This window comes from Pezoporus occidentalis, unplaced genomic scaffold, assembly GCF_034315485.1.
Source record: "Pezoporus occidentalis ecotype Australia unplaced genomic scaffold, CSIRO_AGI_Poc_V1 ctg591, whole genome shotgun sequence".
NCBI lineage: Eukaryota > Metazoa > Chordata > Aves > Psittaciformes > Psittacidae > Pezoporus > Pezoporus occidentalis.
In genome coordinates, this window is record NW_026915934.1 from 46,806 (window position 1) to 60,505 (window position 13,700).

A 13,700-nucleotide genomic window follows, 5' to 3' on the forward strand; every position below is an offset into this window, starting at 1 on the left:
TGTGGGGTGTGGGGTGTGGGGTGTGGGGTGTGGGGTATGGGGTATGGGGTGTGGGGTATGGGATATGGGATATGGGGTGTGGGGTATGGGATATGGGATATGGGGTATGGGATATGGGGTGTGGGATATGGGATATGGGGTGTATGGGGTGTGGGGTATGGGATATGGGGTGTGGGGTATGGGGGGTGTGGGGTGTGGGGTATGGGATATGGGGTATGGGATATGGGGTATGGGGTATGGGATATGGGGTATGGGGTGTGGGGTATGGGAAATGGGGTATGGAGTTTGGGGTATGGGGTGTGGGATAAGTGATATAGGGTATGGGATATGGGGTATGGGGTATGGGATATGGGATATGGGGTATGGGATATGGGATATGGGGTATGGGGTATGGGATATGGGGTATGGGATATGGGGTATGGGGTATGGGGTATGGGATATGGGATATGGGGTATGGGATATGGGGTATGGGATATGGGGATATGAGACATGGGGACACGTCACCCATCAGAGCACATCACCCACAGGGTCCCATGAAACCCATGGCTCTCCTCCTGAGCTCAAGCCTTGATGCCTTCTTCAAGCATCAGGGTCTCCTTCCCAGCCCCCCCATTGACCACCACAGCCCCATTGGGGCCCCCTATGGGTCCCCCTATGGCACCTGCTTGCAGCTGTGGGTGTTGATGAAGGTCAGGTCGTCCATGGTGAGGATGATCTTGTTGGGGCCCTTCATGAGCTGGGCCTGTTGGATGCGGCGCCTGCATTGGATGGGACACGGAAGCTGCTGAGATGCCTCCATAGGAAGCCCCATAGCACCCATTGGAGCCCCATAGCACCCATTGGAGCCCCATAGCACCCATTGGAGCCCCATAGCACCCATTGGAGCCCCATAGCACCCATTGGAGCCCCGTAGCACCCATTGGGGTGGTGGCACCCACCTGATGAAGCAGGCGAGGGCAGCGCCGGCAGCGGCCAGGGCGCAGATGAGGATCAACATGAGGAGGACGACGGTGGCGTCCAGCCCTATGGGAGAGAAAGGGGGTGAGGGCCTTCATCAAGGGCACCCATGGGCACCTATGGTCACCTATGGCTACCTATGGCCACCTATGGTAAGCCATGGCCACCTATGGTCCACCTATGGCTACCTATGGCCACCTATGGCCACCTATGGTAAGCCATGGTCACCTATGGTCACCTATGGCTACCTATGGCCACCTATGGTAAGCCATGGCCACCTATGGTCCACCTATGGCTACTTATGGTCACCCATGGGCACCTATGGTCACCTATGGCTACCTATGGCCACCTATGGTAAGCCATGGCCACCTATGGTCACCTATGGCTACCTATGGCCACCTATGATAAGCCATGGCCACCTATGGTCCACCTATGGCTACTTATGGTCACCTATGGTCACCTGTGGTCACCTATGGTCACCTATGGTCAACCCTGGCCACCTATGGGCAGCCATGGTCACCTGTGAGCGCTATAGTCATGGATGCCCACCATGGCTACCTATGATAAGCCATGGCCACCTATGGTCCACCTATGGTGGGGTGTGATGGATGGAGGTGGATGGATGGTGATGGTGATGATGATGATGATGGATGGAGGTGGATGGATGATGATGATGATGATGATGGATGGATGATGGTGGATGGAGGTGGATGGATGATGATGATGGATGGATGGATGGATGGATGGAGGTGGATGGATGATGATGGTGATGATGATGATGGATGGATGGATGGATGATGGATGGAGGTGGATGGATGATGATGATGATGGATGGATGATGGATGGAGGTGGATGGATGATGATGATGATGATGATGATGATGATGGATAGATGGATGGATGATGGTGGATGGATGATGATGGTGATGATGATGATAATGGGTGGATGATGGTGGATGGAGGTGGATGGATGATGATGATGATGATGATGATGATGATAATGGATGGATGATGATGGATGGAGGTGGATGGATGATGATGATGATGGATGGATGATGGATGGAGGTGGATGGATGATGGATGGATGATGATGATGATGGATGGATGATGATGGATGATGGTGGATGGATGATGATGATGATGATGATGGATGGATGGATGGGTGGAGGTGGATGGATGATGATGGTGATGATGATAATGGATGGATGATGATGGATGGAGGTGGATGGATGATGATGATGATGGATGGATGATGGTGGATGGAGGTGGATGCGTGATGATGGTGATGATGATGATGGATGGATGGATGATGGATGGAGGTGGATGGATGATGATGGTGATGATGATGATGGATGGATGGATGATGGATGGAGGTGGATGGATGATGATGGTGATGATGATGATGGATGGATGGATGATGACGGATGGAGATGATAATGATGAGGATGGATGGATGATGATGATGTAGATGGATGGATGATGCCTGATGATGATGGATGATGGATGGATGATACATAATGGCTGCATGATGACTCTACCAGACCCACACCCCCCCCCTCACCCCCATTACAGATGGAGCCCGTCTCGAACCAACACCCGGCGTCGGTGCCGGGGCTGGAGCTGCGCGGCCAATGTGGGGCACGTTCCCGTTGGCTCAGGCCTCTCGTCCCCGGCTCCAACCCATAGACCGGCCACAACCGGTCCCCTTGGCCGTCGGTGTCCAGCACCACGTAGGGGACCCTGACGGCCCCATCCTGGTCAATGGAGAAGCTTTGGCAGAAGCCATCGACGTGGAGGTCGTGGAAGCTCTGGGCCACGCTGGTGCCCATCACCCAACGGCCCGCGCGGCGCGCGGCCTCCACCGCCGCCGCCAGCACGAAGATGGAGTTGTAGATGGTGGCGAAGAGAGGGTGGACCTATGGGGGGGGGACGACAAGGGAAGGGGAGGGGGGGTGTGTGTCAATGGGGTGAGGGAGCGGCAGGAGGTGGAGGGTATGGGAATGGGGTCGGTTGGGGTTGCTGTGGGTCAAGGGTGGTGGTCGTGGTCATCTCTACTCAATGAGGTTGGCCATGGTCATCTCTACTCAATGATGTTGGCCATGGTCATCTCTACTCAATGATGTTGGCCATGGTCATCTCTACTCAATGATGTTGGCCATGGTCACCTCTACCCAATGATGTTGGCCATGGTCATCTCTACTCAGTGATGTTGGCCATGGTCATCTCTACTCAATGATGTTGGCCATGGTCATCTCTACCCAATGATGTCGGCCATGGTCATCTCTACTCAATGATGTTGGCCATGGTCATCAACATCCAATGCTATTGGCCATGGTTATCTCTACCCAATGACGTTGGCCATGGTCATCTCTACCCAATGACATTGGCCATGGTCATCTCTACTCAATGATGTTGGCCATGGTCATCTCTACCCAGTGATGTTGGCCATGGTCATCAACATCCAATGCTATTGGCCATGGTCATCTCTACTCAATGCCACTGACCATGGCCATCAACATCCAATGCTATTGGCCATGGTCATCTCTACTCAATGATGTTGGCCATGGTCATCAACATCCAATGCTATTGGCCATGGTCATCTCTACTCAATGATGTTGGCCATGGTCATCTCTACTCAATGATGTTGGCCATGGTCATCTCTACCCAATGATGTTGGCCATGGTCATCTCTACTCAATGATGTTGGCCATGGTCATCTCTACTCAATGATGTTGGCCATGGTCATCTCTACCCAATGATGTCGGCCATGGTCATCTCTACTCCATGATGTTGGCCATGGTCATCAACATCCAATGCTATTGGCCATGGTCATCTCTACTCAATGCTATTGGCCATAGTCATCAACATCCAATGCTATTGGCCATGGTTATCTCTACCCAATGACGTTGGCCATGGTTATCTCTACCCAATGACATTGGCCATGGTCATCTCTACTCAATGGTGTTGGCCATGGTCATCTCTACCCAGTGATGTTGGCCATGGTCATCAACATCCAATGCTATTGGCCATGGTCATCTCTACTCAATGCCATTGACCAAGGTCATCAACATCCAATGCTATTGGCCATGGTCATCTCTACTCAATGATGTTGGCCATGGTCATCTCTACTCAATGATGTTGGCCATGGCCATCAACATCCAATGCTATTGGCCATGGTCATTTCTACTCAATGATGTTGGCCATGGTTATCTCTACCCAATGATGTTGGCCATGGTCATCTCTACTCAATGATGTTGGCCATGGTCATCTCTACCCAATGACGTTGGCCATGGTTATCTCTACCCAATGCCATTGACCATGGTCATCAACATCCAATGCTATTGGCCATGGTCATCTCTACTCAATGATGTTGGCCATGGTCATCTCTACTCAATGATGTTGGCCATGGTCATCTCTACCCAATGGTGTTGGCCGTGGTCATCTCTACCCAATGATGTTGGCCATGGTCATCACCATTCAATGCCATTGGCCATGGTCATCTCCACTTGAGTCCCATTGGCCAAGTTCTCCTCTAACTGCCCCATCCTACAACCAATCCATCACCCATCTCTGTAGATCCCATTCCCACCCCATAGATGTGTCCTTCTCCCCATAGAGGTGTCCCTCACCCCATAGATGTGTCCCTCACCCCACAGACATGCCCTACACCCCATAGACCTTTCCCTCACCCCATAGACCTCCCCTACACCCCATAGACTTACCCTACCCCCCATAGAGATGTCCCTCACCCCATAGACCTGCTCCACACCCCATAGACCTTTCCCTCACCCCATAGAAATGTCCTTCACCCCATGGAGATGTTACCCCACAGAGATGTCCCTCACCCCATAGACGTGTTCCTCACCCCACAGACCTGCTCCACACCCCATCGACCTTTCCCTCACCCAATAGAGACGTCCTTCACCCCATAGAGATGATACTCCACAGAGGTGTCCCTCACCCCATAGCCCTCCCCTACACCCCATAGCCCTGCCCCTCACCCCATAGCCCTGCCCCTCACCCCATAGACATGCTCTCCACCCTATAGCCCTGACCTCCACCCCATAGACGTACCCTCCACCCCATATCCCTGCTTCCACCCCATAGACATGCCCTCCACCCCATATCCCTGCCCTCCACCCCATAGCCATGTCCCTCCCCCCATAGCCCCACCCCCCCCCCACTCCCCCCCCCCCCATAACCCTGCCCCACACCTGCATGGGATCGATGTAAGCAGGGACCTCATTGGCCTCCTGGGCCCGGAGCAGGGCTTGGTGGAAGGAGCCGTGGGGCGAGTCCATGGTGATGGTGAGGACGGCGTCGTGGGCGCGGCGCAGGCGGGTGCTGTTGGCCAAGCCGGGGTAGGCGAGGCTCTGGTAGGGCAGGGGGAAGGTGAGGGTGTCGTAGGGGATGAAGACGAAGGAGCCGTCGGCCATGCCCATGTCCTCGGCCGTCTCCAGGAGGACTTTCTGCTCCTCACCGCCCAGCAGCACCGAGTGCATGCACATCAGCACCACTGCGGGGACAGCGCCGTCGGCACGGACGGCGGCGGCGTCATCGGCGTCGTCATCATCATCATCATCGTCATCAATCATCCATTCATCGTCATCAATCATCCATCCATCATCATCCATCGTCATCCATCCATTGTCATCAATCATCCATCCATCATCATCAATCATCATTGTCATCATCCATCGTCATCATCATCGTCATCATCGTCATCCATTCATCGTCATCAATCATCCATCCATCGTCATCAATCATCCATCCATCATCATCCATCGTCATCGTCATCCATCCATCATCATCAATCATCATCGTCATCATCCATCGTCATCATCATCGTCATCATCGTCATCCATTCATCGTCATCATCATCGTCATCGTCATCATCCATCCAACGTCATCAATCATCCATCCATCGTCATCAATCATCCATCCATCATCATCCATCGTCATCGTCATCCATCCATCCATCAATCATCATTGTCATCATCCATTGTCATCATCGTCATCGTCGTCATCCGTCCATCGTCATCAATCATCCATCCATCGTCATCAATCATCCATCCATCATCATCAATCATCATTGTCATCATCCATCGTCATCATCATCGTCATCATCGTCATCCATCCATCGTCATCATCATCATCCATCCATCGTCATCCATCGTCATCGTCATCAATCATCCATCCATCATCATCCATCATCATCGTCATCATCCATCGTCATCATCATCGTCATCATCGTCATCCATTCATCGTCATCATCGTCATCCATTCATCGTCATCATCATCGTCATCGTCATCATCCATCCAACGTCATTGTCATCCATCCAACCATCAATCATCATTGTCATCATCCATTGTCATCATCGTCATCGTCGTCATCCATCCATCGTCATCAATCATCCATCCATCGTCATCAATCATCCATCCATCATCATCAATCATCATTGTCATCATCCATCGTCATCATCATTGTCATCATCGTCATCCATCCATCGTCATCAATCATCCATCCATCGTCATCAATCATCCATCCATCATCATCCATCGTCATTGTCATCCATCCATCATCATCAATCATCATTGTCATCATCATCATCGTCATCATCGTCATCGTCGTCATCCGTCCATCGTCATCAATAATCCATCCATCATCATCATCATCATCGTCGTCGTCAGCATCGTCATCCATCCATCATCATCGTCATCCATCCATCGTCATCCATCCATCATCATCATCGTCATCCATCCATCGTCATCCATCCATCATCATCATCGTCATCCATCCATTGTCATCATCCATCCATCATCATCATCCATCACCATCAATCATCATTGTCATCATCATCCATCATCATCCTCGCCCATTATCCGTCACCATCATCATCCATCATCATCCATCATCATCATCATGATCCTCCTCCTCCATCATCATCATCATCGATCATCATTGTCATCATCCATCATCATCCATCACCCATCATCCATCACCATCATCATCATCCTCCATCATCATCACCACCCATTATCCATCATCATCATCCATCATCATCATCATCACCCATTATCCATCATCATCACCCATTATCCATCATCATCACCCATTATCCATCATCATCATCCATCATCATCATCACCCATTATCCATCATCATCATCCATCATCATCATCCATCATCATCCGTCATCATCATCACCACCCATCCTCCATCACCATCATCCTCCATCACCATCACCATCATCCTCCATCCCCATCCTCCACCCCCCATCCCCCCCATCACCCCCCCACCCCCCTCCCACATCCCCACGCCCCTCACCTCTCACTCCATCCGCCCTCTTCACCTTCCTCAACGCCTCCTTCGCCTCCTCTTCCTCGGCCCCGGCCACGGCCACCACGCTCACGGGCAAACCCTTGGCCCTCAACCCTTGGGCCACCCCTTGCCCCACTTCCCTCCATGGGTCCTGTGGGGCGGCCACCACGGCCACGTGGGCCCAGCGAAAGAAGCTCAACACCGCGTGCAGCACCTCCACCGCCCCCGGCATGGGGGGCACCAACGTCTCCAACCCCTCCCCGTCGCCCGTGCCCCCTAAGCAGCTCCAGGCCACCAAGGGCTTGTTCCAAGCGGCCATAAGGAGGGCGGCTGCCCCACAAGTGCCCGGGTTGATGGGGCCCACCAAGGAGGAAGCGTAGCGCTCGACGTTGAGGAGCCCCATGGTGGCTTGGGGGGTGGAGCAAGCTTCCGAGAGGACCACGGCGTCCCACCAATAGGCTTGGTTGTAGTTGGGGTCCCCGTTGAGGCGGGAGGTGGCCAAGCGAGAGGCCAGCTCCGGGTGGGCCCGGGCCAAGATGGGGTCGCAGGACCAGGGCCCCATGACCCCAACCTTGAAGGTGGCGGCGTGGGTGGGGGGGGAAGGGAGGAGGAGGAGGAGGAAGAGGAAGGGGAAGGGGTGGGGGAAGGGCCACCGGGGGTGGTGGGAGAGGTGGAGGAGGAAGAGGGGGGAGAGGGGGGCGGCGGTGGAGGGGCAGCCGGTGGAGGTGTCCCCATGGGTGCCCCCATTGAGGCTCCCGTTGGAGATGCCATCGTTGGAGATGCAACCATTGGAGATGTCCCCATTGATCTTCCCATTGGAGATGCCATCGTTGGAGATGCAACCATTGATGTCCCCGTTGATCTTCCCATTGGAGATGCCATCGTTGGAGATGCCCCCATTGATGTCCCCGTTGATCTTCCCATTGGAGATGCCATCGTTGGAGATGCAACCATTGGAGATGTCCCCATTGATCTTCCCATTGGAGATGCAACCATTGGAGATGTCCCCATTGATGTCACCGTTGAGGCTCCCATTGGAGATGCCACCATTGGAGATGTCCCCATTGATCTTCCCATTGGAGATGCCATCGTTGGAGATGCCATCGTTGGAGATGCCCCCATTGATGTCCCCGTTGATCTTCCCATTGGAGATGCCATCGTTGGAGATGCCCCCATTGATGTCCCCATTGATCTTCCCATTGGAGATGCCATCGTTGGAGATGCAACCATTGGAGATGCCATCGTTGGAGATGCAACCATTGGAGATGCCATCGTTGGAGATGCAACCATTGATGTCCCCGTTGATCTTCCCATTGGAGATGCCATCGTTGGAGATGCAACCATTGGAGATGCCATCGTTGGAGATGCAACCATTGGAGATGTCCCCATTGATCTTCCCATTGGAGATGCCATCGTTGGAGATGCAACCATTGGAGATGTCCCCATTGATCTTCCCATTGGAGATGCCATCGTTGGAGATGCAACCATTGATGTCCCCATTGATCTTCCCATTGGAGATGCCATCGTTGGAGATGTCCCCATTGATGCCCCCGTTGAGGCTCCCATTGCAGATGACACCATTGGAGATGCAACCATTGGAGATGCAACCATTGGAGATGCCATCGTTGGAGATGCAACCATTGATGTCCCCGTTGATCTTCCCATTGGAGATGCCATCGTTGGAGATGCAACCATTGGAGATGTCCCCATTGATGCCCCCGTTGAGGCTCCCATTGGAGATGACACCATTGGAGATGCAACCATTGGAGATGCCATCGTTGGAGATGCAACCATTGATGTCCCCATTGATCTTCCCATTGGAGATGCCATCGTTGGAGATGCCCCCATTGATGTCCCCGTTGATCTTCCCATTGGAGATGCCATCGTTGGAGATGCAACCATTGGAGATGCCATCGTTGGAGATGCAACCATTGGAGATGTCCCCATTGATGTCCCCGTTGATGCTCCCATTGGAGATGCCACCATTGGAGATGCCATTGTTGGAGATGCCCCCATTGATGCTCCCATTGGAGATGCCATCGTTGGAGATGCAACCGTTGGAGATGTCCCCATTGCTGCCACCATTGGCGACGTCGTTGTTGGAGGGGCAGCCATTGGAGATGCCCCCATTGATGCTCCCATTGGAGATGCCACCATTGGAGATGCCACCATTGGAGATGCTGTTGTTGGAGGTGATGCCGTTGGAGGTGATGCCGTTGGAGATGCCATCATTGGAGATGCAACCATTGGAGATGCCTCCATTGGAGATGCCACCGTTGGAGATGCCATCATTGACGATGCTGTTGCAGGCGGTAATGCCGTTGGAGACACCCCCAATGATGTTCCCATTGGAGATGGCATCATTGGAGATGTCCCCATTGACGCTCCCATTGGCGATGCCATCATTGGAGATGCAACCATTGAAGATGTCCCCATTGACGCTCCCATTGGCGATGCCATCGTTGGAGATGCAACCATTGAAGATGTCCCCATTGATGCTCCCATTGGCGATGCCATCATTGGAGATGCAACCATTGAAGATGTCCCCATTGATGCTCCCATTGGAGATGCAACCATTGAAGATGCAACCATTGAACGCCCCATTGACGCTCTCATTGGCGATGCCATCATTGGAGATGCAACCATTGAAGATGTCCCCATTGATGCTCCCATTGGAGATGCAACCATTGAAGATGTCCCCATTGATGCTCCCATTGGAGATGCTGTTGTTGGAGGTGATGCCATTGGAGATGCAGCCATTGGGGATGCCCCTATTGGTGCTCCCGTTGGAGATGCCACCATTGGAGGTGGCGTCATTGGAGGTGACGTCATTGGAGATGCAACCCCCATTGGAGACGATGCTCTTGGAGGTGTTGCCATTGGAGAAGCCATTGTAGGAGATGCCACCATTGGAGGTGTCATCGTTGGAGATGTCCCTGGTGGAGACGCCGCCATTGGAGACGCCATTGGCATGGGTGGCACTGTGAGTGTTGGAGGTGCCACCACTAGGGGAGGTAGAGCTCTTCAGAGAGATGCCACCATTGGCGATGTCCCCGTTGGAGAGGCCACCATTGGAGATGCCTCCAACGATGTCCCCATTGGAGATGCCACCATTGGAGATGCCACCATTGGAGATGCCACCATCGATGTCCCCATTGAAGATGTCCCCATTGATGCTCCCATTGGAGATGTCCCCATTGGAGATGCCACCATTGGAGATGCCACCATCGATGTCCCCATTGAAGATGTCCCCATTGATGCTCCCATTGGAGATGTCCCCATTGGAGATGCCACCGTCGATGTCCCCATTGAAGATGTCCGCATTGATGCTCCCATTGGAGATGTCCCCATTGGAGATGCCACCATTGGAGATGCCACCATTGGAGATGCCACCATCAATGTCCCCATTGAAGATGTCCCCATTGATGCTCCCATTGGAGATGTCCCCATTGAAGATGTCCCCATTGGAGATGCCACCATCGGAGATGCCACCACCGATGTCCCCATTGAAGATGTCCCCACTGATGATGTCCCCATTGGAGACGCCATCATTGGAGATGACGCACCCATTGATGTCCCCATTGAAGATGTTGTCCCCATTAATGTCCCCATTGAAGATGTCCCCATTGACGTTCCCATTGGAGATGCCACCATGGACAAGGTCTTCCTTGGAGAGGTCCCCATTGGCGATGATGCCCCCATTGGAGATGTTGCCCCCATTGAAGCCCCCATTGATGCCCCAATTGGTGACGTCATCGATGGCCCCACTGACGGCCCCATTGACTTCCCCATTGACATCCCCATTGACGTCCCCATTGATGACCCCATTGAAGCCCCCATTGACGCCCCCGTTGACGGCCCCATTGACATCCCCATTGACGTCCCTATTGACGTCCCCATTGACGGCCCCATTGACGTCCCCACTGACGGCCCCATTGACGTCCCCACTGACGTCCCCATTGACGTCCCCATTGACGTCCCCATTGATGCTCCCATTGACATCCCCATTGAAGCCCCCATTGACTTCCCTATCGAAGCCTCCATTGGTGCCCCCATTGACGGCCCCATTGACGGCCCCATTGACGGCCCCATTGACGGCCCCATTGACCGCCCCATTGAAGCCCCCATTGACATCCCTATTGATGCCCCCATTGAAGTCCCCATTGACGGCCCCATTGACCGCCCCATTGAAGTCCCTATTGACAGCCCCATTGACCACCCCATTGACGGCCCCATTGACAGCCCCATTGACGGCCCCATTGACGGCCCCATTGACAGCCCCATTGACGGCCCCATTGACAGCCCCATTGACAGCCCCATTGACGGCCCCATTGACCGCCCCATTGACAGCCCCATTGACTGCCCCATTGATGCCTCCATTGGTGCCCCCATCGGTGCCTGCAGGGGCCATGGCCCTGCCTCCCCCCATGCTCTGGGGGCTCATCAGGCCTGGGGGGCCCACGCAGGGGGGGCTCGGGGGGGTCCCCATGGGTCCAGCGAGGTCACCATGGCCGGGGGGGGGCGATACCACCTGTGGGGGGGGGGGTAGAAAGGGGGTGATGGGGGGGGCCATTGAGGGGGCATAGGGGGTGGCCTAAGGGGCCATAGGGGGGGTAATGGGGCGCTATGGGGGTCCATAGCGGGGTAATGGGGGCCTATGGGGGGGCTATGGGGGTTCTAGGGGGGTTATGGGGGTCTATTGAGGGGCTATGGGGGGGGCTATGGGGGGTTATGGGGGGCTATAGGGGGGTAATGGGGGGCTATGGGGAGGTAATCAGGGGTTATGGGGGCCCATAGGGGAATAATGAGGGGCTATGGGGGGTCCATAGGGGGATAATGGGGGCCTATGGGGGTTCTAGGGGGGTTATGGGGGTCCATTGAGGGGCTATGGGGGGGCTATAGGGGGTAATGGGGGGCTATGGGGTGGTAATCAGGGGTTATGGGGGCCCATAAGGGAATAATGAGGGGCTATGGGGGTCCATAGGGGGATAATGGGGGGCATAGGGGAGGCCTAAGGGGGGTTATAGGGGCCCATAGAGGGGCAATGGGGGGGCTATGGGGGGTTATGGGGGTGGTTATGGGCACCCATAGGAGAGTAATGGAGGGCTATGGGGCCCATAGGGGGATAATGGGGGGCTATGGGGGGTTATGGGGGTGGTTATGGGGGCCCATACGGGGGTAATGGGTGGCTATGGGGTGGTATGGAGGGGCTATGGGGGTTATGGGGGTCTATAAGGGGGTTATGGGGGGCTATGGGGGTCTATAGGGGGTTAGGGGGGGTCCATAATGGGGTTATGGGGGGGGTATAGCGGCCCATAGGGGGGTAAGGGGGGTGTTATGGGGGGCTATGGGGGCCTACGGGAGGTTATGGGGGGGGGTTATGGGGGTCTATAGGGGGCTATGGGGGGTTATGGGGGGGTTATGGGGGTCTATAGGGGCCTATGGGGGGTTATGGGGGGGGTTATGGGGGTCTATAGGGGGCTATGGGGGGGGTTATGGGGGGCTATGGGGGCCTATGGGGGGGGTTATGGGGGGGTTATGGGGGTCTATAGGGGGCCTATGGGGGGTTATGGGGGGGGTTATGGGGGTCTATAGGGGCCTATGGGGGGTTGTGGGGGGCTTATGGGGGTCTATAGGGGCCTATGGGGGCGTTATGGGGGTCTATGTGGGGCTATGGGGGGGGTTATGGGGTCTATGTGGGGCTATGGAGGGGGGTTATGGGGTCTATGTGGGGCTATGGGAGGTTATGGGGGATTTATGGGGTCTATGTGGGGCTATGGGGGGGGTTATGGGGAGGGTTATGGGGTCTATGTGGGGCTATGGGGGGGGTTATGGGGTCTATGTGGGGCTATGGGGGGGGTTATGGGGTCTATGTGGGGCTATGGGGGGGTTATGGGGTCTCCATGGGGGGCTATGGGGGGTCTATGGGGTGTCTGGGGCTATGGGGAGGGTTATGGGGTCTAGGGGGGGCTATGGGGGGGTTATGGGGTCTATGTGGGGCTATGGGGGGGGTTATGGGGTCTATGTGGGGCTATGGGGGGGTTATGGGGCTATGTGGGGCTATGGGGGGGGTTATGGGGCTATGTGGGGCTATGTGGGGCTATGGGGGGGTTATGGGGTCTATGTGGGGCTATGTGGGTCTATGTGGGGCTATGGGGGGGTTATGGGGTCTATGTGGGGCTATGGGGGGGTTATGGGAAATGTGGGGCTATGTGGGTCTATGGGGGGCTATGTGGGTCTATGTGGGTGTATGTGGGGTCTATGTGGGGCTATGTGGGTCTATGGGGCGCTATGTGGGTCTATGTGGGTCTATGGGGCGCTATGGGGTCTATGTGGGTCTATGTGGGTCTATGTGGGTCTATGTGGGGCTATGGGGGGGTTATGGGGTCTATGTGGGGCTATGGGGGGGGTTATGGGGTCTAT

General features: G+C 54.7%; 1 protein-coding gene across 1 annotated transcript in view; it reads right to left on the reverse strand.

The window, feature by feature from the left end:
• The window catches only part of LOC134174249 (retinal guanylyl cyclase 1-like), a 35,579-nt gene extending 23,891 nt beyond the window's left edge, over window positions 1-11,688 (reverse strand). The window contains 8 exon segments of the mRNA XM_062639028.1: window positions 662-758; window positions 939-1,023; window positions 2,518-2,872; window positions 5,170-5,471; window positions 7,284-8,023; window positions 9,146-9,568; window positions 10,154-11,157; window positions 11,650-11,688. Of these exon segments, the coding sequence (XP_062495012.1) occupies window positions 662-758; window positions 939-1,023; window positions 2,518-2,872; window positions 5,170-5,471; window positions 7,284-8,023; window positions 9,146-9,568; window positions 10,154-11,157; window positions 11,650-11,688 (3,045 nt within the window).
• Window positions 11,689-13,700: the final 2,012 nt, after the last annotated feature.